This window comes from Aspergillus eucalypticola, assembly GCF_003184535.1.
Source record: "Aspergillus eucalypticola CBS 122712 chromosome Unknown BO83scaffold_12, whole genome shotgun sequence".
Lineage (NCBI taxonomy): Eukaryota > Fungi > Ascomycota > Eurotiomycetes > Eurotiales > Aspergillaceae > Aspergillus > Aspergillus eucalypticola.
In genome coordinates, this window is record NW_020290286.1 from 475,500 (window position 1) to 500,933 (window position 25,434).

Genomic DNA, 25,434 nt, shown 5'->3' on the forward strand with positions numbered 1-25,434 from the left:
CATACTCTTCTTCCCTCTGTCCGTAGTCATTGGCCAGGACTCGGCCTGCAGGTATTCGCCTTTAAGTATGGTTGTTACTGCAAATACTTGCCATGGCTTTAACACTAGCGGATGAAACAAGGATCATAGGCATTCAATCAATCGAGGGAGGTATTCAAGCGGCTCTCGCGATCTATGGTGAGGGAGCCCTGATTTGACGGATTATGTCTGTTGCCTCGGGACTAAGGAGAAACTCTGGCATCTGTAGTTCTGTGACTATCTGTTGTTCATTATGGGGATGAAGTAAATATGTGGGAGAGGAGTAGAAGAGCACTACCGAAAACAGAGAGACCAGCAGAGAATGTCGCATCTGAAGGATAGAATTTCGGGAACGAGTTTGGCGGTTGCGCCTTCAAATCCATGCTGATGCGCAGCATATAATCCCGCCTTATTGAGACCCACCTGGCCTTGACTAGTGGCCTTGATGTGCAGGTGTTTTCTGCGCTCCAAAGAGGATGCATGTACATACAAAACGTCAAATAATCACAAAACACAATGTTTTACCCTGCCTTCCCGGGTCTTCCAACATCTTTACCACGTTCTTCTCTTCTACTGTCCTCCTCTCTCTCTCCATCTCACTCCACTCTTCCTTCCATTTCACATGCCCTTTCACATCAATCCACCTCCCCTTATCGCCTTTCCTTCTTCCACCCAACCTTGATTCCTCCCATTTTTAAGCCATCATCCTGAGCCCACAAAGACAATGACACCGAGTCACTCTTTCGGAGGTTCTGTTGCCAGGCGAAGTCAGTACGAATTTAATAATAGATAATAATCCCATTTTTTCAGCTCACTCAACTCCTCTCGCTCTCTTCCCTCTCTCTACCATCCAACGTCCCCCTGAACGTCCTTAGAAATCTCGTTTTATCGTATTCGTCAAGGCGACATAAAAAGACGGACAATGTCCTATAACGAAGGTTTGTGTATATCAAGAACAAAGGGCCCCTTCCATCCCACAGTTTGATACCATATACGCCGAGTACCGTTGGCTAATTCGCCAAGTCGATATGAAAGGATGAAACAATATCCTACAGCAAAAGTCAGTATATATAAGAGACATAGAGTGCGTTCGCCTCACAGGGTAATGTCGTCCTCACTGAGTTTTTCCAGATCTAACTGGTCAAGGCGATATAAGAGATGAAATGATATCCTATAGCAACGGTCAGTATCTAGTATCAGAAACAAAGGGGCCCTTTCACCTCACAGGTTGATGCCGTATACGCTGAGATTCGGTAAACTCGTCAGGTCGATGCGGTTAGTCCTAGACAAACGGCCAGCATTAATCGAAAAGAAGGGACCCTCTCACCCGCCCGCCACACCCACCCTTTAACCCATTCGAACCCCCTCTTCACTCCCCTATCCTCCTCTTCTTCTTCCGGCTCCCAACTTCACCTCAACAACGCCCACCCTGTCCTCACCGCCCACCTCTTCCTCATTCTGACCCATTTCCACGTCACGCCTCCATGATGGGGGCATTGCACGTAGCTTCCTGATGTGGTGGCGCTTGATCGATAGCTCCAGATGGAGCCTCACCGCAAAGGAAGCGACGCTGCAAATCATGACCATGAAGAACGCAAGGAACAGCCACCAAGCGTGGCTGGGGTCCAATTCCTGCCAAAACGAGAGTGTGGCGTCGGCATCTAATGCCTCTGCCATAATAACTATCTAAGAAAGAAAGACAAAAAGCTATCTCAAAGTGAATGTGGGGGTAATGAACGAGTGGATAAAAGTGGATATCGCAAAGAGGGACTTAATGCTGTGTGAAACGAGCGTTGTCAAACGAGTGACTGATTTCAAGAAGAAGAAGAGAGAAGAGAAGAAAAGAGAGGGGATTCGAAGTCTAAGAAGATGTTTTGGCTGCCGTCGAGCAAGTCATTGATATTAGAGGAAGGTACGGTCTGTAAATGGAAAGCACCTATGATACTACCCAAGTACCTGCCAACCTAGCGACACAGAGTCAGCAGGGAAGGCACGCAAAGCAGAAGGGAAAGGTATGTTAGAATACGTCACATAATAAACTTACTGTTGTATGACTGCGCTTTACTTTGCTGTGCTGTTTAGCTGTGATCAGCTATGGCGACGACCTTCCGACGTCGTAGCGTGCGCTCTTCGTGGTTTACATGTGTCTACAGCGAGTTTGAGAAACTCGACGGCGTTCTGGGCCATACATATTGTTTGCTCCAGACGGTGAAGTACCTGCATAGCTAGCATATACACGGCAGGCTCGGTCAAGCATACGTATGTGAGTTGTATTGGATTCACTCAAATACCTAGGAACACATAGCAGGGAGAGCAGGATGGGGATTATAGAACCCCCAGAATTGAATACAGCAAGCACACTCTGCCGTGCAATGACCATGCACCTTGAAGCGTACCTTTCCCGAGTCCCAGAACTTTGGCCGTTGATATTCCAACAGAACCTCTTCGCAGCATCCACAGGTACGGCCACAGCAACCCCCCCGATCAGCACACTTCCTCCGGTCTTCAACCCACTTAAACGTCCGGCCAGCGTCATTTCTATACCAGCGTGGGATCATAGCACGCTTGGCGCACAAACTTCTACTGTCTAAAAGTTTCTGCCTTATGGCCCCCAAGCGAGTCCTGTTCTTCGAAAACTCTTCGAGCAGCTTGGCCAGATCGCGTTCGAGATCCTCTGGAGATCTGTTCAAGTAGGGCGGTGGAACATCTTCTGTCTGCATCGCTTCATGGCAGGCACTGCACATCTCCTTCTGATACTGGCACTGCTTGCACCGTCGTCGCCGGAATTGCTGTTGCTGTTGTTGCGCCCCCGCCGTCTGTTTCTCATTCTCTAGACGACGCTGGCGCTGTAGAATGGCAAACCCCAGTGTTTCCTCTTCATTGTACTCGTTTAACCAGTTCTTTATTTGGTCTCTTGGGGTGTCATGGCCAATTTGGTAGTCAATATCCTCAAGACGTTTTCTGTAGTAGTATTCGCATCTGGGCTCTCCCCGAAGCCAGGACCAGAATCGCATCTTGGATGGTGAGGGTGATGAGTGATGAGTGGTTATTGTGATGAGGATGGTGGTAGTGATTTGAGATTAGCAGAAGTAATCTGGCAAAGCTGGAGAAAGGTCACGCAGCAGATATTTAAAGCTACTACACTTGATGATGATGTAGTAATGACTGGGAATTTGATGCGCACAGAGGTCATATATTAGCACATAGACTTATTTATTGACGAGTGAACAATTACAATGCGCTAATCTTTACCACTTTAATTTTTGTAGAGTATCTTCTTGTATTGACGTTGGCATGATTAGATAAAGTGGGTTGCGTTATTCTTGACATAGCTAATTTTACGCTTCAGCAAGTTCATTCCACGAGTGCTATAGACAACATTATCGAACATATAGGTATTGGAATTCTTTGTTGCTGTCATCAGCTGACACCGACACTGGACACCGACACTGCAATGTACCCTTTCTGGTGCTGTCGAATATCAACTATCCAATGCAATACGCGAGTAGGTGTAGCTGTCTGACCTTAAGTTGGTCTTACGGTGTTGAGACCAGGGGTCACTTTCCCGGCAAGTCAAGGTCCAGAAGAAAGTACGCAACTTACTTCAGTCATTCTAACTCAAGTTGAAAGCTTGGTACAACTGCTGTGCTTATACGAATACAGCATATAATTAGTTGATATTCTGTAAGTACACTAGTGCCCACAGTGGAGATTCCATGAATTGATTGCATTTTCGATCACATCCTTGAAGTAGGCTTGCTTGGCCTCTTGTTTCTGCGATATACCAGTCCGGTGTGAAATGGGTGTGCACATTTCCAAAGGTTTCTCAGGAAGCAAGTAAATCTCATCATCATCATCATCATCATCATCTGCTTGATCAGCTGGTTGCCAGCCTGCCGCGGCACACATTGCACCAAGCCGATGTAACGTCCACTGAAGATCAAGTAGATCTAGATCAGGTAGTGGAAACTTTTCGGGATCTGGGGTAGTAACAGTGATCCTATCTCCAGAGCAAATGATAGTATCGGTTTCATTATCGAAGAGCTTGAGATTGGAAGCGCCTATATTAGCGTGATGATATCGTCACGCGTGCGACCCAGAGCTTTAAACTCAAATTAGTAACAGTCAATAATACTTATAATATAAAATCTTACCTCAGGCAACTTAGATGCTACCATTCCGTCCGCAACAATGGAATCAAAATGGTAGCGACCGTACGAGGTTTGGCAGTATTTCTCTAGGACTTTCCCTAGTTCCTCGTGTTTCATAAGTGACATCACTCTGTTTACCCACTTCAACGTGATTCCGAGCAATTGTTGCATCCAGACTTTGGCGTTTTTGTCCATTGGCATGAGATATTGCTGTTCAACCTCCTGCATAAAATTAGGCCATTGTGCCCTTTTGGCACTGAGTAGGTTTTGAGAAGATTTGCAAGAAGAATCCTCGTATCAAGCTAATTTCTGTTCCCCTTGAACTATCTTCTCTCCCTATCCTACTCTTCTCGTTCTAAATGGTCTGAAAATGCATAACCGCTGGGAATGAGGCATAAGAATAAGGGCTTGGCAGTGTTGTGGTATGGGCATATACCTAGGTGGATGGGTATTATATCTCTATAGGGACGTTGCAAATCGCGATCACGAAGACCACGAGGAACAGCCACAAGAAGTGGCTGGGATCTAACTTAGCCAAAATATAAGTTTGGCGTCGGTATCTTCGGCTTCAGCCATACCTTTCAATAATGAAATGAAAAAAAAGCTCTATAATAGACGAGGTGGGAGAACGATTAGGATAAATCAGAGTGAATGATAAGTTGTGTGTACCAGAGTGATAGCCTTGTGGTAACTGAACCCTGACGCAATTCGCTCATGTTCAGTGGTCCAGAAATGATAAGAAATGGGATTTATAATATGTTATTATAAAGAGATATTCCACCGTTTTCCATCTGAATTGATGGCTTGCTCGATGGGACCATTATCATTCATTATGACCAAGGTGGTCTGAGTATCGTGGTAGGTTGAGTAAAATATCTCCAATATCCTGCAATGGCTTATCGCAAAAGAGTGGAAGTTCGAATTGCTTGTCAGGGCAACTTGATATCAGTGCAAGGAAAGTACCATAGTAATGATGGCTAGACCTAGACTCTCTACCAAGTCCATGTATCATCCGGTGTCTTCGAACGATCGCTCTTCGCGGCAGGACGGGTCAAACCCCAAAAATACCAGAATCTCGGAGTCCACGGTTTCTTCTCATCGCCTTCGTAGGCTAAAAACCATCCAACGAAGTAACTAGATTAAAGTCACACTGGTCAGTATGTAAAATCGAAAGAAGCAGACGAAGCCATTTCTAGTTGACTTACAGGGTTGAGGTCTGAGCGTGCCATACGAGATTCTGACCGCACCCAGGATCAGGGGCGAATCCCCAGTCATAAAGCTTCATGCGGCCTTCCTTGACCTTCTCGCGGATTGCGTCTCTCTCAGATCGCTCTTGTGTCCAAAAGACCTTGGAACCACAGGCATCTCCGAGCTGGATTCCAGGTACTATCTCCCACACAATGTACATCAGGAAGCCGCCTGGCACGGAACCACTTTCGTCTTGCTTGGCCACTCGTTCTTCTAAGAGACGCGGTACAATGAGAGGCCGCTTCTTTGGAAGTGACCTGTACACCTTTAGCTCAACGGGACACCACGACGTATTCGCTTGCCGAGCTCGCATCCTGGCCGACTCGGCTTCCGTGCCCCCGTTCATTATCTGCTTATAGATGCGCATATACGCCTTGGTGCGCGAACCTTTCTTCTCAACAAGAAGGCGTATGGCTGTCCAAGCGGGCCCAACCCTAGCGAGGTAGTCATCGTGGTCGTGTTGGAAGGTGTGCTCGCTCAAAGCCTCCTGAACGACCCATTCGTTATTTAGCTTTATCTTTGATCCTGGACCAATTTCTTCCTGGGAGAACCACTTTGAACGCTTGGTTGCTTTAGACTTATTCCAAGGCATCGTCAGAAAGGATTTCGAAGTATGACCTTGCTTTTCGCTATGAGAACACAATCTCTGCAACATATTATCTGTGGGACAGACTATAAGCATTTATTAGACTTGACACGATGCATCACCCAATTATGATACAGCCTTTCGGAAACTTAACTCAGGCGACAAACTTGTAAAGTTGAAATGGTAGCGGTTCATCAGTAGTATCTGCCGAAAGCCTCTAGTGGCCATGCAAGTTCCGACGGTAGGCATAATGACATAGTAAATAATAAGTTTACTATGTCACTCCCATAGCCGAGATCGAGTTATGAACTTATCATTAACCCCTCTTCACAACCAAGGGACGGTTTGGCAGCGGAGCAACTTTCAGAGCCGATAGGAGATGGTGTTAGCGAAAATATACTTGCTTCGAAAATCACGGCTGCAGAGAACCATTTCGCCATCCAAACCAGGGGAGTCGATTCAAGGAAGAAGATTGGGGATATTTCCTGTTCATTGATCAAAAGGAATGCGACGGCCTGCCAAGTCTTACCAACGCCTACAACATCAGCAATAATGGCTCCAACTAGCAAACCGAGTCTCATAATTTCGGCCACACGATTATACAGGCCGGCTGCCAAAATTTTAGCTCTTGCCCGCGCTGCATGCCCTTCATTCGGGGGTTCGCCTGATCAACAATACCCAGGTTCGCGCAGGCCTCCTCATGATTATCGAATTGATACTCCTGGACATCCAACCACTTTTCATGTATTGCAATCCTCTCATAGTCCTCCATGGTTGGATGGATGAGAATATCATTTGTATCCGCTCTGGTATCAAGTGACCACTGGTTATTCTCTGCAATCTCATATGCGCTTTACTCGAAAACGCGGTTGTCCAGCATTTTCGAGATATCTACTGCTCTCTTGGCCCGCTTGCGTTGTCTCGGTGTAGTATCGCCGGCATCTTCTACCGCTGAAGCAGATATACAGTGCCACCCTTCTCTCTAAGGTGTTGGGTGATTCTGAAGGCATTGTAGCTTCATGGCGGACCTTTAACGTGTGTTGGATCTACTTACCGATTTTCCGGGCTATCAATTTCCTTTTCCTTGTTACATTAGTATTTCGGTGGTCGGCATTCTTGGCGTTCTCTTTCTAAGAAACGATGACTTGTAGCGGCAACTCCAGCTTGCCTCACCCATGACATTGCGATTGAAGACGGGAGGATGAGATACAGGGGGTAATTGGGCGCATTACTTCTGAGCTTGTAGCCCAATCAGATGTGCAGTATATTCCGGTTGCTGCTAGTATCAGAAACGGTGGAGATCGTATGTATAGTCAGTCTTAGAGCCAGTGAAATCCCACAATGGGTGTCTTTGCGTTGTTTTATCAGTGACATCACTTAAGGGTTATGTTTCCCACTATCTGATATTTCGTGCATAGTGTGCATAGTAGAAGCCATAGACAGAAGGCCTAGATGATACCATTTCCTCTGCTTTCAAAATGATAGGCAGGCTTGCTTTAATCGTTAGATGTGCAAACAGAGGCTATGAAATCAACAGACGTGACTATTCATGGATTAGTATAAAGGCGGGGGGAATATCAGCTCCGATCTTATTAGTGGACCCAATCGGTAGCGCAGAGCCCTGCGTTCGGCGGATCATAATTCGCTGCAGTATTTTCCTCAAGCGATAAGAAATGGTATACGTGTCCTGTAACTCCTTATAAGGATGTGCTTGGTGACAAACTCCCGGCTGCAGAGCAACCGCTCGTCCTCTGTCCCAGGAGGGGCCTCAACAATCTGGCGTACACGGCTGCTGGTGAATATTTTAAAACGGAAAATTTACGATTGTATCTGGATCATTAAACGGGCGCATGTTACCGAGTATTCCGGGACAAGTAAAATGGGAACAACGTTAGACCACAATGGTCCAGTGGCGATAGCATAACATTGCGACGTACACTTCCCATTCCTCGCCTTTCACCATTATGGCATTATCAGTGGGAAATAGCATAAGCTATTACTGTTAGCATATTCCTTCTGATTTAAGTTAGAGAGATATTACATACAGACTTCTTCAGTTCTTCGTCTCTCCACTGGTTGTCATGTGCCACAATGTCCCAGAGTTCACAGAGGAAGTTGACTGTAGCAACATTCTTGTCTTCTTTGCTCAGCTCTGCATGTGGGCTGATATTGCCCTCTGGTAGTTCACAATTCACAAGGTGTTCTCTTACTTCGCTTGACCACTTAAATGTTATAGGACTGATTGTTCTCCATGACCTGAATTATCTCCAGTATTCTCAAAGATAAGTGGGTTTTGGAGTGTCCAGCTTTCTTACCCAGAGACAATGGAAAATGGTGTGCGACTTCGACTGTAATGGGATTAACCACCTTTTATAGAACGACATAACTTATTTCCTATTAGTAGAACTGGTTCTCCCCTATGTTTCTGAAGGGATAGTTTAACGGGATCATTTGCCAAATTTTCGGCAGCAGATATGGACCTCTACCAGTCTTCTAGTTCGCGATATATAGTATCATTATAAACAACATTGACACAGGGACTGGCGCTTGTGCCTAAATTAGGCTTGGAGATTTCGATATATCTTGTGGCTTTGGAAGGTGTTCCACTCTGGTAGAAAGACACGCGATTTAGAAAGATATATTGGTATAAGCGGCGCAGGACCTGTCTCAAACTTCCTGTCGAAGATCATATTATTGTAGTGGTCTTCCCGAGGCTATAAAGCTAATTCAGTACAGTACATACATATGCATGTTCAGTATCTCTCGTATGATCATAGTCATGACCTCATCAAGATGCTTAGTTGTTTATGTTATAGATGCAGCAAGGCCATGAAGATGAGGGTGTTGGATGAAGAGAAGAAGAAACGTCGAAGGGAAATGGCGGCATTTATATACCTCTTCGAGTACGGTGAATCTTCAGGCAGAGGTGATAGGGCTTCATTCCCACCCCTGCCTGATGATACTATTTTGCCAGTTCATGTTGATATTTATGTATTTGCCTTCACTACCTCTATCACTATCTTCCTTCACCCTGCATGGGATGGGAAAGGGGAATGCCTAGGATTGGGTTGCGTTTGATGCGAAAAGCCCTGGCTCTAATCGAGGGATGGAGGTTGGTGCAGATGCATAGGTCGGGATATCTGATTTTACCGTTAGCAAAGTGGCTCTTCAAAGTCACCTCCCCGCAATAGGCATTAAAATAATGATCTAAGTCTACCAAGGTCTGTTTAATTAGTAGCGGCTAGTCCAAACTTTTATGAGTATGTGGCTGTATGCATCTCAATCCGCCTTATACTTCTCCAACACCTCGTCCCCTTCATCATCCGACTCTCCCAATTCATTCAGAGCATCCAACGCAGCATCCAGCTCCTTCCCGTTCCCTAACTCATCCAAAACGAACAACAGATTCTTCGTCTTGACGATCGGCCCGTCTGTCATCTTGACTAGCATCGAAAGAGGTCTCGGTGCCATTACTGATCTCTCCACCTGCACATACAGCCCTATTCGTGACCCAGTGCCCGAGAGCGACGTAGAAGGCTGCGAGTCAGCCAACGCAAGCAGGCCATCACCCTCTTCTGCTGAAATACCCTGCGGAGGCTCGTCAGAAATCCTATAAACCAGCGTCATCCGAAGCCCGAGAGGCATTTCCTCGGCGACGACGACCTCTCTGGCCTCATGGTGAGAAGTTATGCTAGCTTTGCATTTTGTCCCGGAAGGGCCGGGACCGGAACCTGATGCTGGGCGAATCTGGATTTCCGTAGTGCTAGGACCGGTTTGGTTTTCGAAAAGAAGGTTTTCTGGATCGTTTGCTAATTGGGGCCAGAATATATGTGCTAGGGTAGAGTGGTTGTGGAGGATTTGTTGAACGTCTTCTAAGTTGAGGGTGGAGGGGATGTGGTAGTATGATGTCTTGGCGTACTTGGTGGAATAGAAGACTGATGGGCTGTTAAAAACAGGAACACTTTTTATGACCCACCGAAGCTAATAACTCGGGATGAGGGGGAGATCTGGGTGGATTGACTAACAGGAATTCATGGTGATGGCGGGGATGCCAGGTAACGGGGAATTTGGGCTAGCTTTAATTATGATATCAAGCTTCGATTTCTAATTTTCTAATTTCGGCGGAAGAGTCGGAAGCATTTCGGATGTGTGCGGTCAGATAGAGATGTATTTGGTAATTGCAGGTGATTGTTTAGAGGTCGGAAAAGGTATAGTAATTTGGAAAGAGGATGGAACAACGTTCCGTGAGACAGACGGCGGAGATGCAGTGACAGGCGGCTCTAACCGACTCAAGGAGTCCCCGCCAAGAGGAGGGGAGAGAAGCACATGAAGAAAGAATATGCAGTGAACCGTAGCAATGCAGACGACGAAGAGACGGCGACGGATTTCACTAGTCCGGTGGGTCTAAAAACTTTCCAGTTTAGCCTGGAATCGTCACATTTTCTTACAGACGTGCCGCCGTATACAACAGTCGCAAATTTCTCACTTTGATCTCATCTGCTGCTCTAGTCATAGTGACGAGATCCTCAGATATTTACATGGTGCGGGTCCAGTCGAGCTTCCGCATCTATATCAGTGACCTCCCAGTGGATGTCTGTTTTAAGCATAATACCATCGCCATCATGTAATGCATCTTGGCTCTCACCTAACCGGCTTTCGCTCATACGCTGGCGGGAGACTGCGCGGAATGGCGCGCTGAATCTTTTCGCATTGCTCTGTCCTGAGTAGGTTGGATTATGCGCGTAGGACTGGCCCAGCATTCCTGGGAGGTAGCGCTTCACAAAAACATATAATGCTGGAGTGGAGCCGCAGAATATGGCTACACGTATGGTGTTTTAGTCCTAGGCCTGACACGTCAGGCATGGAAAATGGTACGTACCGACGTAGGCTTCGATGCCACACCAGTTAAGCGAGGCAGCCAGCACGTATGTTTCATCTGGATTGTTGGCTAGTTGCAAGACGGTGTTGTATCTCACGCAAGCAGCTGCATTGGTTAATTGGGAAATGGTTGTAGAAGAAAAGAAAGAAAAAGAAAATAGGGTAGTGGAAAGGAGGGGGGAAAGCGGGAGAGGAAAGCAAAAGAAAGAGAGAGCGAGAACGAGTGGAAGGAGTGAGACCAAAGAGTGAGAGGAAAGAGAAACATCAATGACATGAACGGACAACGTACCAGCTATAGACAAAAGGCCTACACTAAAAACCCCCAATACTGCAATCTTCTTCCGCTGCAAGATGATGATCAGTAGGTAGCAAAAGAGTAGGGAAGAGTATCTTTGTACTTACCAAAGAGATACGAACACGCCATAGCATCGGAATGGGAACAGCCCAGATGAGAATATCCATGACAATGACGAGGATGCCATTAACTTCATAGAACTTCTGCTGGGACGCCGTTGACATGCAATGTCCTGACTTGGCCGAATTCCAGAATTTAGAAGGTGGTATGCAGGAGATTGTATCAACGAAGAAGCTTGAGATCGATACTCCCAGAACTATGAAGATAACGGAGTACACAAGCCATAGCATGAAACGTCGTGTTTCAAGCCGGAGATAGAACCATAGGAGAGATAGCTTGATGAAACACAATCCAAGCACGTAGAGGAGGCGTGTAGCCCATATACACTGATTATAGTCAGCAGGGCATACTCTTCCTAGTCCTGGGGTTATAACTTGGGAGCTACTACCACCACACCGGCCAGGCTGCCTCCATATACCAGTCTTCGCTCATGCCACACCTTCTGCCTAATGTAGAAGGCAAGGCTTGTTTTCTGTAGACACAGAAACACTTCACCTTCCCATCTATTTCAGATCCTGCTGGGGTCCCGATCTAGCAGCCGAATGACCAATATGATGCCTGAGACGCCATGTAGATGCCATAGGCAACGATCTTCGCACAGACGGCGACATACATAAAGTGGCAAGGTAGGGTAGGTGGAGGGTGTGGCATAAGCGAAGGCTAGTATGTGGAGGCAGCCTGGCTGGTGTGGCTGTAGCGTATCCCTATAACTTGCCTTGAACATAGGGACCCGATCTTCGATAGGAACATCTGAATCTTGATTTCACATTAGAAGGAGGTAAATTCAACAGAACTAGTAAACGGCGTACAGTGTTTGCCAACGCCATAATATGCGGCTGCCACGGTCAATAAGTCAATAACCCAAGTCTTTACGTGCCTGAACCTACCCACAATTGATGCGACGGAGAGACCATATGTTAAGATCTGGTTGAAAGGTCAACACCTGATGAAGCCTTGGGTTGTCGCTGTATGCTTACAGTTCCGATTACCATAAGGACTGCATGTCGGTTAGCGAATATGGGAGGACATGGGTACGGTATTCGGCTCACCGTCATCAGCTCCCCACGCGCGCAGCAAAAGTGTCCTGACGTAGACGCGAAGGGCAATTACAGCCGAGGTAAATGCCATAAATGCTACCCCAATCCCAAGCACCGTCGTTTGCTGCCCCGTGAAGGACGTACCCTTTTCCAGCGATCGTGGCAGCATCTCGAGACCTTGCAACGACAGCCAGTGCTCAAGAAGCCTCTCTCGCGATCGGAGTGCGACATTTCCTTATATCATATGTCGGCTTAGACCAACTTTAGAAGCAAGAGAAGCGGCCCATTACATTCGCCTAACTAACCAGGGTCATGCCGGTAGGATTAGTGTTCCAGACTTCTGTGGAGGAGGAGGTCGGATTGGCAGGAGTGCCTCAAGTTTTTGATTGGCCTATGTGAAGGAGTAAGTACAAGGATGTTGCCATGATGTCGCCAGCTACTCGGCCGGAAGGGAAAGGATCACCACTCCCAATAATACTGATTGCCTCGGAGTTCGGGTTGGACAGAAACAGCCATGCGCCGATTAGATGAAGTCAAGACAAGTCATAACCAATTAGGCAAGAGACATATCTAGCCTTGGGTCCCACAGTAAGCACGGGTGAATCGCATCGGGGGCTAAAGCAGGAGCAAGGAACTACAGTAAAACACGGTTATAAGCAATTATATGAGACACGCCACTAAATTGCTTATATCGAGGTCTTCCTTATATTGAATATTCTACCTAAAGTAGCCACGAATATCACTTTGTTGCGTGTTTGACATCTTTCTTCGAAGAATATCACGTTCCTGGCATACTAGCAAGTATAAAGATGCTAGATTAGCATCATTTTATTGTTCTTTGTACAAGCAGAGGTCATATAATGCCTGCAGGGCCCTGGTAGATGATATAAATGGTAGAGGCTCTACCATTTCATTATTCTCTTCGACCTCATCTTCAACTGCAGTGTACTGGCTTAGAATGATATTATTTAAATCAGTAATTGCATCATGAATCTGCTCTTCTAAGGGATTCAAGAACTGGTTGATATGCATGATATCTTGAATCCGTGCAGTATCCCGTAACTTCTGTAGACTAGTAGTCAAATCATGTAAAATAGCAGAGTCAGGCATAGGATTATAAGCATCATCTGAAAGCGCGCGTGTAAAGCAGTGGCAGATTGTATCATCTTTCAAATCAAGATTCCAGGCAGATATTGACCAACGGAGCACTTGCAAAAGATTCATTATAGTTATAGGATCATATTCCCAGTCATATTCAGTCATTATATAAACCAGCCATTGCCGTTTCTAGTAAGCCTTCCAGGTCCGGATAATGCCTTGATCAAGTGGTTGGTATTGTGATGTTGAATTAGGTGGCAGCTATATAACCAGAATATTTAATAACTGTGTTTTAACCTCTTCGTACGCAGCAAGATGAGATGAGAAATTATCATATAATAAAACAACCTGCCGGCCAGCTATTCTATGGTCAAACCAAAGAAGCTATTCTTTAAAGATTACAGTAGTTATCTAACTCTTTCAATTGCTTCGCTATTTGCAATCTAAATTCTCTAGATTTATACCTGCTGCTTGGAAGACTCGAGGCTTCTTTACTGTACTAATAAATTATAAAGGAAGACGCTCAGAGGCATCAGCATTGCAGCAGAAGTGTATACTGATACATGCCTTATCTTTCTTACGTCCGGAGATTGAACGCGTAGAAAGACCATGATCTGGAGGCATTCTCCAATATAAGCCAGTTTTATCACAGTTGAAGATATCACAAGGCGTGTAAACACATAGTATTTTGCGTATCAAGATTATCTGGTCTTTAGTATTACTTAATATTATCTTCCTGCCCTCTCTGTACTACTTAAAATTCTTGATATTCTTCCTATATTGGAAGCCTCGAAGCCAGCCGTTGCTGAATAATGGCATTATCTTATCAGGATAGAGAATCAGCCAGTATTACTTTGCTTTCTCGTGTATGACTTCTTGTGAGATAGTAATATAGGATTGTGCACGTTCAAGCCAGTTAATAACTGCTGCCTCTAGCTCTGGCCATAACTCTGTTCGACGTCGTTTATCCTTCAATCGGTGGTCGGGAATAGCATCAAGATAATTGAACTTGGAAGATAGGATACGGGATATGGAAGAGGGAGTAATCCGCTGGTTGTATATGGCTTCAAACCACTTGATAAGATTGATATTAGTGAGCTCAGGCTTCAACTAGTATTGAGCGCGTAGAGCAGCTTTTTGGCTGTTGGAAATGTAATATCATGTTTGTTTGGAGGTCTGCTTTGGCATGATTCCTGAATGATGACGTCCAAATTAGCTATTCCGAGCATCCAATATAGGCAATTTTGTATGGAGGAAGGTCAGGAACTTAGCAATTTGCTAGTAAGGGAGGATTAAGCAATTTTGTATGGTGTAGCAATTTGAACACGGTGGCCAGTTGCTTGTAATGGAGGATTCCTTATATCGGGTGTTGCTTATAACCGTGTTTTACTGTAGATGCACTTTTAGTTTAATTGTCGATGGATAGTTTAGTGGGAAGCCCACAACGGGTGGCTTGATCCCGGTCCTATAATGGGCCTAGCGCCCTGTCACGGGGCTTAGCTTCCTTTCCGGTCTGATGTCTCTCCCTTTTCTTATTCTTTCCATTTCTCTCTCATTTTACTCATTGCCTTCTCCGGGCCTAGCACTGGGCTTGGGTAAAACTGCAGTCTCAGATACTTACACAAGTTTTTCTCTGAAAGAAAGGGGCATGTCTGGTGACAACAGCTCTTTGTGGGCACATCTGGGAGGTCAGCCTACAATCTCGAAGGCTGCCATAAGGCCCAATGATTCTCGGCCGTGAACCTAAGAGCCCACATAATGAGAGCACCACTGGTCGCCGGGCATGAAGTGATTCCACATTATTAGCCAGCTGAGGCAACAGACCGGTTCGTTGCACTTAGTGGGGCAAAAGAACGGCCTCAAATTGGTGCGCACACGGGTGGATATGAACACCAATCTATGACAAACTAGGCATAGGAAACTTGGAAACAGTATCTGGCTATGGACAAACATGTGCACAGTCGATCCCATCATTAATCTAACTCAGAGGCCGGGCCACTTTCTGGTATCTATGTCAAAGCCTTGGAATCAGCGACTGATATGACGTGTTAGTTTTAGTTCTTCGAAACTATGTCCACTAAAAGGCTCCGTCCGGTGTTATAATTGCCCCCGTCTCTTAACAAAGCACTCTATAATAAAACGGGATCCAGTTATTACTGGATTTGGCATTTCGCCCATGGAAGAATGATGGGGGCGGGCATATGTCGCCCGCTGGATTAGGATGGCACGGCGGAGCGTACGACCAATCCCTTACGGCTCTGTCAACACTGACGGCGGGTCATTCTTGGTCTTCCTATTCCACCTAACACATACTCCTAATGATAAAAGGAGCGTGGAGGAGACCCCTTTCTTCCTCTCAAATTGAATTCCATTAAACCTTAAGCGTGGTTCACAATGGGCAGTATCTCTGGCGACAAAGTCGCTTTGGTTTTCGGCGCAAGTGGGATATCCGGCTGGGCTGTGACTAGAAGCCTGCTGGAATATCCAACTCAGAGCACTTTTTCACGGGTGATCGGCTTGACGCATCGGCCCCAAACGCGGGGACAACTAGGCCTCCCCGATGATCTGAGATTGGAGGTGTATTCAGGCATTAACCTACGGGGTAGCCTGGATGAAGTGATGACCCAAATGCATGAAACAATCCCGCAGTTAGATCAGATTACTCATGTATACTATCTCGGTAAGACATCAGTTATTGGCAGTTGACCGCATAGGGTATGGTCTACTAACATCTCAGCGTACTCCAATGCTACCGCATACACCGAGAATGTGATGGATATCAAGAGCATCAACGTTGCCATGACCTACAATGCTGTCCATGCCTGCGATACACTGTGTAAGAAAATGACCTTCTTCGTGCTGCAAACAGGTACCAATGTATGCTATACCCTGCAAATATCGAGTCAACAATAACCTAACTGAATAGTACTACGGCGTCGCGGTTTTTCAACACATCGACAAGCTCACCTTCAATACACCTCTGAGGGAAGACGCCCCGCGTGTTCCATTCCCATACGGTGACGAGATTTTCTACTATGGCCAGGTTGACTTGATCCGAGAAGCAGCTCAGGGGAAGAGCTGGGGCTGGTGTGAAGTTCGCCCAGACCAAATCATAGGTAGGGACACGCCTACCATGAGATACTAGGCTAAATTGTGCTAACAAGAGGATGCCCAGGCCATGTACCCAGCACCACAAGCATGACCACAGTTGAGCCAATAGCTCTCTACCTCTCACTTTACCGTTACGTGTACGGCCACGGAGCTACTGTTCCGTTTCCAGGCACGCCCACCAATTATGTCTACACATTCACAGATTCATCTCAAGACATAATCTCGCGAGCAGAGATCTATCTGTCTGTCGTGAAACCACATGAAGCGAATGGGGAAGCATTCAACATCGCAGACACGGCCACTCCAGGCCCATGGTGCGCCAAATGGCCTATCCTCGCGGAGTACTTCGGTCTGAAGGCCACAGGGCCAACGCAGGAGGACTACGCAGCGATCGACAAGTGGTGGTACGACCACCAGGACGACTACGATCGCATGTGCAAGGAGTACGGTCTACAAAAGCGGGATATCGGACCAGAAACCTGGCTCTTTGTTTACGCTGGGTTCAAACTATTGGATCGAAATCGTGAATTCAGTCTGGACAAGATCCGTAGCTTCAGCTTCATGGAGGAGAGGTCAGTAGGCAAGGGCCATCTCTTGGCGTTTGACCGTATGGCCAAGGTTGGGGTGATTCCAACTAGAACGCAGCTTTTGCCGTCGACTGGTGTGCAACCGAATTTGTAGTGCGAGCACACTTTATTTGATTTGCAGTGTAGGATATGCTATGAAATTCACGAAGTATCCGTTCTTCCGGAATTGGCTTCAGCCTTTTTACCTTTGATCATGATCATGTTGGCCTTCCAGGGGAAGTGTGGAAGATTGTATGCATACTTACTAGTTTAGCACTATATATATTGCGAGAGACGCCATCGCCACAACAGCCACTGGGTTGCCACCACACCAGCCTTCGCTCATATCGCACCCTCGGCCTATCTTAGAAGGCAAATATGATTCCAAATAAGGTAAGTCTCACTTCTGAGCCAGCAAAACTTCACCGTCCCCTCAAAGTAACCTCATTCGAATTTGATCCGAGGTCACGGCCTTATACCTCAGGCAGTAACAAAATGCCTCAGGCATAAAGCCATCCCTATCAAGGAAGCGGTAGGATTTCTGCACATTGTGAAAGCAAATTTGGCTTTACCTTTTAAGGAAGACCTCTGAGAACTACTACACCCACAACCTATCGTAATAATCTCAATACACGGTAAATTGCCCATTACAGATCGCAATGGTAGAAAGGCAGAGTGTAGTAGTATCAAGGGAGATGGTAGAGTTTCAACCATCCTTCGCCCCTGCGGTTAAAAACATACTACGCCGAGCCTCAACCCGAATGGAACGAAACGAGACAGGTGCATACGGGGGTTACTCATTCGAGGCCCCTGTATTCCGGAATACTCTATGAAGAATCAAGATTTCTTAAGTGTCGGGTGATATCTTACACATTTTCGATTTTCTATTTTGGCTTAACCAGACCATGTAGATATAATATACAGCATATATAGAGAAAAGTGACGTAATAGAAGAATAGGGAAAAGAACGTTGATCTAGAACCCGCCTCTCAATTCCGTCAACACAGCCTTCTGCCGTGGGGTACTCATCTTCTCGAACCGATCGACGCTCATCACAAAGGTACCGCGGCCGGCACTCAGACTGCGCAGGTGTTTCAAGTACCCGACCATTTCCTTGAGAGGTACCTTTGCAGTGATGGTTCTGGGTCGGTTGGCGGTGTCGGGGAGGGAGGCACCAATGGATCCAGATTCGAATGGGTCCGCGGGGGCGTAGACCTTCTTCGGGTCGATGGGTGGGAGGTCTTCAACCGGTTGGGGGGATGCGGAGAGATCGGTTGACGTGAGAGGGATTTCTTCGTCGAGGGAAACGATGTGGCCGCCGCGAGAGGAAGAAATGTCGTGTACGACGGCTCCGAGACTGGCTTCGTCGATGCTGATGATCACATTCATGACGGGCTCCATCAGGGAGGTGCCTGGGCCGGAGGAGAGGAGGTCGCGGAGAGCGGCGGAGGTGGCCAGACGGGCTGCGGAGGAGAGAGCTGCTGGGGTGGTGTCGGTGCCGAAGAGGTGTTCGGTTGGGTTGATGGTGAGGGTGACGCGGGTGTGGTGCATAGGGAAAGCGAACTGAGGGCCGCGAGCAAGGGCAGCTAGGCAGCCATTTTGGAGGGAGGCCCGGAAGGAGTGTACGTCTAGGCCTGCGGGAAGTATGGGGCTTTCCTCGACGCCTTTACGGCTGGTTTCGACCTGCAGTTCTGGGGCAAGGATGATGATCTGGTTGCCTTCTTTGGTTTCGACTGAAAGTGCGTCTTCGGGTACGGGAGGTGCGTTGTCCGGGTCGAAAGGTTCCACTACTGCCGTGCAGCCGGCTTTGCCTTTGCGGCCGGCGATCTCCTTGTCGAAGATTTTGCTGGTGACAGGTGACTCTCCAAGCGGACATTCACGGTAGCCGATTTCAATGCGGCCCATTGTAGCCTTCGCTTTCAGGTCGTTGATGAGGCGGTCTCGGGCGATTTCGAGATGGAGCTCTCCCATGCCGCTTAGAAGCGTTTGCCCGGAGTCTTCATCAACAGTGACGTGGAGACTAGGGTCTTCACGTAGGAGTAGGGCCAGGCATTCATGGATCTTCTTCTCCTCACTCAGGCTGTGGGGCTCGATACTGGCGAAGAAAACGGGAGGCGGCACCTGGATAGGACGTAGTTGGAGGGTGTCAAGTGGTTCGGGTGGCGTTAATTTGTTGCCTGCATATGACACCAGTGTATCTCCGGTTCGAGCATGCTTCAGGCCAGCCACAACGCCGATATGTCCCTCGGGGATGGAATCCACCTCGACAGCGTCATTAGCGTACATCTTGAGCAGGCGCGGTGCACGTTCAGTGATATTGAGATTAGTGTTGAATATAGCACTGTTTCGGTCCAGGGAGCCTGAGTAAACGCGCACATAAACCAAGACTCCCCGCTTGGCATCGTTAACCACCTTAAAAGCAAGCGCGCAGCTCTGAAGCTTCTCAATAGCATTTTGGGATTCGGCTTGAGTGACGGACTTCTTCTTTTTCTGCTTCCCTTTGGATGTGGCTGCTTTTTCGCTTTGCTTGACTAATAGATCGCCGGAGAGTAGACTCCGAAGACCTCCGCTGACGCCTCCGATGCTAATCTCTGGATCAGGGGTTTCGAGGGGACTGGGAAGAAGATTTGTGACGGCGTCCAGGAGAGGCTGCACACCAATGTTGCGGAAGCTAGCACCTGCGAAAGTAGGGATGATCTTTCTACCCTGTTCTTGCAAAAGACACCGGCGTAAGCTGTCCAGGATGTCGTTGGGAGGGACTGCGAGGTGATCTTCGTCATGTTCAAAGAACCTCTCGATCATAGTCTCATCATGCTCGCTAAGTAGCTCAACAAGTGCTGTCCTTGCGCGTCGAATCTCCTGTGCAAGCCCTGGTTCCTCGCCATCCAACTCTTGCAGGTTGAACATTTTGACGGCTTTACCGTCACCATCTTGCCATCGGAGACCCTGCAAATTAATCACATCGCCAACTCCAACAAAGCGGCCATTTCCGCCCTCGAACCACGGGATCTGGCAGACAGCGGGGTAGCCCGCAAGCCGGGAGCTTATCTCTCTTACCGTACGCCCAAAAGCTGCACCGTCTCTATCCAGCTTGTTGATGTAGACAATCCTGGGAATACGATATGTGCTTGCTTGGTGCCATACTCGTTCCGTTTGAGCTTCGACGCCAGCGACGCCGTCCAGAATACACACCGCCCCGTCTAGAATGCGCAGAGAACGCATAACCTCAAAGGTAAAGTCCGCATGCCCAGGAGTGTCAATTAGGTTTACTGTATGAGATGTGGCAGACCTTGGGGCTTTGGGATTATCCTGAGCGGCTGCAATCTGATCACCAGCTGCTTGAGGCGGCCAATGGAAAGTGATGGCAGCAGATTGGATGGTGATCCCGCGAGCGCGTTCCGCAGGGAGAAAGTCTGTGACGGTGGACCCTTCATCCACATCTCCAATTCTTCGGGTAAAGCCACTGTAGTAGAGCATGCGTTCAGTGGTCGTTGTTTTACCGGCATCAATATGTGCAATGATGCCTATATTTCTAGTTCGGTCAAGGGTGTCTGCCTGTAATTTGGATGCAGACGATGAGAGCAACTGGATCCTAGGAAATTGCCCCTTCTTGGCCCCTGGAATCAAGGACGCATTACATCCCAGACGGCTGGTAGCTGCCTGGCATTGTCGTAGGCCAGTTGGCCGCACCGTCTGGTGAGAGGCGCGTAAGAAAAGAGCTGTAACCATTGGGACGGAAACTGTCTATATAATCGGAGACAACAAATTGGCGTGATCCGGGACCTAGAACTTGACAAACATCGTCAAAGACAACTAGAAATAAAAACAATTTGTAGAAAAGAGAAAGGTCCAGCCCTTCAAAGGGTAGTGTGTGCGGAGGAACTGGGAGTATGAATGAAGCTGCTGAAGCTTTTCCGGCAGTCCAGTGACCGGGGCTGCAGATGCCTGGCCAATCAGGCTGCACAGGCACCAACGACGTAACCTCCGAAGTCCATTCCGTTCCGCTCAGTTGAACAGTTTCCCCTCCCCCATCTCAACGCTTGCATCGGCCTTTCCTTTGTCAAGCCCGAATTCTTGAGAGTTTCCGGCATCATCCTATTCCCAATCGTTTTTTTGAGTACCAATAGGTGAACACCAATTGATCCGCAACGATAACCATACCAGATGAGACAATACTGATGATTGCGCGCCCGCAGCGCGGTGTAGACGTGGTCCCATTAGACCAAGACAGCCACGATGGACTACTCCGCCATATCACACGATCCTGATCATCCCGCGGGTACTTCTCCTTGGGCTTCACCACGCCCGACACAAACAACCTTTCCGGCTTCCGTGGCTAGCGACATCCCCCCTGCCCCCTTGCCTCCCCAAGATCCCTACAATGCCGAATCGCAGCCTACCGAAGTTCCTGGGTTCCAGGAGAACGAGATTGGATCGCCTGACTTGTCCGCGCGACTGCAGGGTGCACACCTGGGTGAGCCCGGCTATGCTGATGAGCAGTCGCAACAATCTCCGCAGCAGCATGGACAACAACCTCGTTCTCAGCTCCCCGCCCGCTACCAAACGGGCCCAAGACAGAATCCCAGACAACCTGCACCTGTGTATAGGATCCAGGCGAAAGTTACGGGGCTAGAAAGAACGGGCAAGAAGGACCCTATTCTTCGATTCGATGTTCACGTGAGTGGTGCCCTTCTTTGTCTCGCCCTGCGCCTACTGACAACAGGCTCCAGACGAATATCCCCAAATTCAGGACAACGCAGTATCGAGACGTTCGTCGTACCCATGCCGAGTTTGTCAAGCTTGCGGACCATCTGATTTCGGCTAATCCGGAAGCGTTGGTCCCCGCGGTCCCTCCACCACTTACCCCTGCCGGCGCTGGAACCGAAGAGGATGAACACAGAGTCAAGTCGTCTATGCAGCGGTGGCTGAATGTCGTACTGAGCAATGAAGTTCTCACCCATGATGACGAGGTTGTCCTGTTTGTCGAGAGTGATTTCGGTTACAGTCCTGTGGTTCGGATGAAACAGCCCGCAACTGGGGTTCGAAGGAAGGTCCTGAAGCAGTTTGCGCCGCCCCCCGATGACACGCCTGAATTACAAAATGCGCGTCCGACTGTGAAGATGTTTTATCTAGGAACAATGGATACTAGTCACAAGGTTGACCGTGTCGTCAAGGCTCGTCGAGGTATGCGCTATGACGGCTCATATTTTATTATCAAGGGTACTAACATTTAGCTATCCAGGACTCGGTCTCGCAGAATCGGACTTTGGTGTTAAGCTAGGCCAGATGCACGTGCAAGAGACACACCCTGGACTGTCCAATGCATACCGGAAATTGGGGAAGATCATCCAAACCGTCGGAGATTTCCATGCCGTCCAAGCGACTGCGGAGGCCACAACACTGGGGGATCCTCTAAGCTACCACTCGTCCGATGCCTTAATCGTCAAGGAGACTCTTACCAACCGCCACATCCTCCTTCGTGAATTGATCCAAGCTCAACAGGCCACACGTAGCAAACGCGCCGCCGCTGACCGCCTCAAAGTCAGTTCCTCCGTCCGCCCGGACAAGGTGGACGAGGCTATCAATGCCCTGGACGAGGCCCAAGGCCACGAGGACTACCTCACAAAGCGGACGCAGCGGGTCACATCGAACTTACTCGCTGAGAAGCAACGGTGGTTTGACCGGACAACTAACGACATGCTGAACAGCCTCCGCGAGTATACCCTGCGCCAGATTGAATCCGAACGGAGGACCCTTGCTACCTTGGAGAGTGTGCGACCTGACATTCGAGCAATTGACGCTTCGGGAGGACTTAGCCGTCTAGGACGTGAATCCCACCCAACTGCTCGTCGACCTAATCTTGGTTCAAGCCAAGGCCCCAAGGGAGATGCTTGGAGCGGCATACCGCGTCGCAGCGACAGCCTCGGCCGGAGCCTCAGTGGCAGCTTTGTTGCACCGACACCCACTGAAGATGACGAGGAGGTCAATGGACAGGGCACTGGGAAGGGGCGTCTGCGCTCTGCCAGTGGTGTGAGTTCGATTGTGGAGGAAGACGACGATGATCGCCTTGACGCTCGTAACGCTGCTAGTCGCCTGGCCACGAGCACTTTCTGAGCAACTGTAGATTATAGGCATGATTCTTGTGCAAGATTCCCCTTTGATGCCGGTTTTCTATTGAAATAAGCCCACCTTTGAGTTTCGCAATCCAGCCACTATGCTTTGCCTTGCCTTTTTATGTTGTACCATGCCCTTGAAGTTTGTATCGGTTCAAGAAGAGTATATGTACGTCTACCTTATGCAAACAATCCGTAGCCTCTCAGATATACTTTTATATCGGCACCCCGGTTCCTTGAGTGGCAGATGTGAACCACGTTGTCAAATGCGACCCAAGTAATGTACCAGTGAGGTGTCTATGTGCAATGGTCCGAGAAATAGCCAGTTGTTGAATTCATTGGGCTTCAGCCCCGCCCATGTACGTCATGAGGGGTAGCTGGGGTACATACTTTAGTAGAGTATCCATCCCCACGACACAATATCAGGATCAATGTAGTAATAGGATACCGTGAAAAGGGTTTGTGTCATGTTAAGTTTATAGGTTCATGCCGAAAGTTCATTCTGTGGAACCAGAAATATACTCCGAGCCATCCATTCCAGTAAAGACTGGAAGCACAAGGAAAGCCCGCAATTGATGGGGATAGCTACTACTTCTTGGTACCCCCACCCCCACTTTTGCCCAGGTCTGAAACTTCTGATTGATTCTTGCACCTGCGAGGATCCATCTTGCCCACTCTTGATTTCAAAGCATGGCGGAGCTTAAGCTGGAACTGGCAGTTGGTCTCTCTTTGTTTTGATCAAGCTATAAAAAGTCGAGCTCCCCTCCCCCACTTCTAGTAGCACTCTTTCCCCAGCAATCCCTTATCCATTCTCATACCAACCTTCTTACGAACACGACGACAAGATGGCTCCCCAAAAGATTTTCCTGTAGGTTTCCGCTTATCTTTTCACAGATGTTAGTACACTTGTTGACCGCTGCTTCTCGTATATTGCAGCACCGGTGTTACTGGATACATCGGTGGAGACACCTTTTACGACGTCTACCAGGCTCATCCTGACTGGCAGTACTCCGTCTTGGTGCGCAACAAGGACAAAGCCGCTCAAGTCACCAGCAAGTACCCCAACGTAAGGATTGTACTGGGTGACCTTGACTCCGCCGATATCATCGAGGAGGAAGTCAAGAACGCTGACATCGTACTCCGTATGTTCTCCGAGTCCCTGCTCACGTGCTCTTCTGTAATTTGAATGTATAACTCACGGGCCATGGTTAGACTGTGCCGACTGTGATCATGTCGCTGCCGCCGAAGCCATCGCGAAGGGTGCCACTCACCACACCCCTGACCGACCAGTGTGGTGGATCCACACTTCTGGAACCGGCATCTTGACCGTGGAGGACTTCCGTAGCAACACATGGGGTCTGGAACGTGCCAAGCAGCATGATGACTGGGATGGTGTGGATGAGCTTCTCAACCTTCCTGCCGATTCGTTCCACCGCAATGTCGATGAGATTGTCATCAATGCTGGCAAGCGTGCTCCCGACAGTGTCAAGATTGCCATCGTCTGTCCCCCTACCATCTACGGACCGGGTCGTGGACCCTGCAACCAGAAGAGTGTGCAGGCATACTGGCTGGCTTCTGCTGTCCTGAAGCGCAAGAAGGGTCTGCAGGTCGGTGAGGGTAAGAACATCTGGCACCAGATCAACGTGCAGGATCTGAGTGATCTTTATCTTCTGCTGAGTGAGGCTGCTGCTGCGGGCGGTGGCAAGGCCACTTGGAACGACAAGGGTTACTACTTGGCAGAGAACGGTCCTTTCTGCTGGGGTGACATCCAGAAGCAGGTGGCCCAGGTGGCTTATGAAAAGAAGCTTATCCCGTCCCCTGAGGTTGAGCCCTTGACCGACGAACAGGTTACTGAGATCAACCAGTTTGGCCTGTATGCCTGGGGTAGCAGCTCTCGCGGTACTTCCTACCGTGGTAGAAAGCTATTGGGTTGGAACCCCCACCGCCCAAGTCTGCAGGAGCTTATTCCTGACATCGTTGACATTGAGGCCAAGGCTTTGGGCTTGCTGTGAGGGAGCTCGGAAGTTTATGTAGCCAACTACGACGTATTGATATAACGAATGACACGATAATGTTCAAAATGCGATATGGATTTTGTAAGGTGTGAACCATCGCCATTGAAGCGATAGATTCTACTTCAACACCGAGTGATATATTGGTCGTAACAAGTAGCAAATATTAATGAGTTTTGTGAACGAAGGAAAATGCCTTAG

The 25,434-nt window shown here is 48.2% G+C and overlaps 9 protein-coding genes across 9 annotated transcripts; 3 read left to right on the top strand and 6 right to left on the bottom strand.

Annotated features, from left to right (window-relative positions):
• Window positions 1-2,309: 2,309 nt before the first annotated feature.
• Window positions 2,310-3,032, bottom strand: BO83DRAFT_388765 (uncharacterized protein; the record flags this gene model as incomplete). Its single annotated transcript, XM_025532766.1, has 1 exon — window positions 2,310-3,032. One exon carries the CDS (start codon window positions 3,030-3,032, stop codon window positions 2,310-2,312), a length of 723 nt encoding a protein of 240 aa, XP_025388207.1.
• A 679-nt stretch (window positions 3,033-3,711) lies between these two features.
• Window positions 3,712-4,397, bottom strand: BO83DRAFT_388766 (uncharacterized protein; the record flags this gene model as incomplete). The annotated part of the gene is made up of 2 exons (XM_025532767.1): window positions 3,712-4,062; window positions 4,173-4,397. The coding sequence occupies 2 exons, from the start codon at window positions 4,395-4,397 to the stop codon at window positions 3,712-3,714; spliced, it is 576 nt and encodes a 191-aa protein (XP_025388208.1).
• Window positions 4,398-4,995: 598 nt separating this feature from the next.
• BO83DRAFT_445265 (uncharacterized protein) lies at window positions 4,996-6,435 on the bottom strand (the record flags this gene model as incomplete). The annotated part of the gene is made up of 3 exons (XM_025536538.1): window positions 4,996-5,303; window positions 5,375-5,979; window positions 6,433-6,435. The coding sequence occupies 3 exons, from the start codon at window positions 6,433-6,435 to the stop codon at window positions 5,162-5,164; spliced, it is 750 nt and encodes a 249-aa protein (XP_025388209.1). The 3' UTR covers window positions 4,996-5,161.
• A 2,847-nt stretch (window positions 6,436-9,282) lies between these two features.
• BO83DRAFT_398825 (uncharacterized protein) lies at window positions 9,283-12,502 on the bottom strand (the record flags this gene model as incomplete). Its single annotated transcript, XM_025533286.1, has 6 exons — window positions 9,283-9,964; window positions 10,858-10,987; window positions 11,171-11,225; window positions 11,284-11,622; window positions 12,274-12,293; window positions 12,346-12,502. The coding sequence occupies 6 exons, from the start codon at window positions 12,500-12,502 to the stop codon at window positions 9,283-9,285; spliced, it is 1,383 nt and encodes a 460-aa protein (XP_025388210.1).
• Window positions 12,503-13,018: 516 nt separating this feature from the next.
• BO83DRAFT_445290 (uncharacterized protein) lies at window positions 13,019-13,794 on the bottom strand (the record flags this gene model as incomplete). Its single annotated transcript, XM_025536539.1, has 2 exons — window positions 13,019-13,620; window positions 13,702-13,794. Coding segments are annotated over 2 exons (552 nt in total), but the record flags the coding sequence as incomplete, so codon positions are not given.
• A 2,031-nt stretch (window positions 13,795-15,825) lies between these two features.
• Window positions 15,826-17,223, top strand: BO83DRAFT_398827 (SDR family oxidoreductase; the record flags this gene model as incomplete). The annotated part of the gene is made up of 4 exons (XM_025533287.1): window positions 15,826-16,111; window positions 16,169-16,308; window positions 16,358-16,547; window positions 16,607-17,223. The coding sequence occupies 4 exons, from the start codon at window positions 15,826-15,828 to the stop codon at window positions 17,221-17,223; spliced, it is 1,233 nt and encodes a 410-aa protein (XP_025388212.1).
• Window positions 17,224-17,974: 751 nt separating this feature from the next.
• BO83DRAFT_378470 (mitochondrial elongation factor MEF2) lies at window positions 17,975-20,952 on the bottom strand. The gene has a single exon (XM_025531260.1). It carries the CDS (start codon window positions 20,835-20,837, stop codon window positions 18,084-18,086), a length of 2,754 nt encoding a protein of 917 aa, XP_025388213.1. The 5' UTR covers window positions 20,838-20,952; the 3' UTR covers window positions 17,975-18,083.
• Window positions 20,953-21,140: 188 nt separating this feature from the next.
• BO83DRAFT_360934 (retromer subunit VPS17) lies at window positions 21,141-23,468 on the top strand. The gene is made up of 4 exons (XM_025529432.1): window positions 21,141-21,235; window positions 21,305-21,785; window positions 21,839-22,292; window positions 22,351-23,468. Exons 2-4 carry the CDS (start codon window positions 21,345-21,347, stop codon window positions 23,220-23,222), a joined length of 1,767 nt encoding a protein of 588 aa, XP_025388214.1. The 5' UTR covers window positions 21,141-21,235; window positions 21,305-21,344; the 3' UTR covers window positions 23,223-23,468.
• Window positions 23,469-23,897: 429 nt separating this feature from the next.
• BO83DRAFT_378472 (putative nucleoside-diphosphate-sugar epimerase) lies at window positions 23,898-25,307 on the top strand. The gene is made up of 3 exons (XM_025531261.1): window positions 23,898-24,089; window positions 24,158-24,363; window positions 24,434-25,307. The coding sequence occupies exons 1-3, from the start codon at window positions 24,067-24,069 to the stop codon at window positions 25,231-25,233; spliced, it is 1,029 nt and encodes a 342-aa protein (XP_025388215.1). The 5' UTR covers window positions 23,898-24,066; the 3' UTR covers window positions 25,234-25,307.
• Window positions 25,308-25,434: the final 127 nt, after the last annotated feature.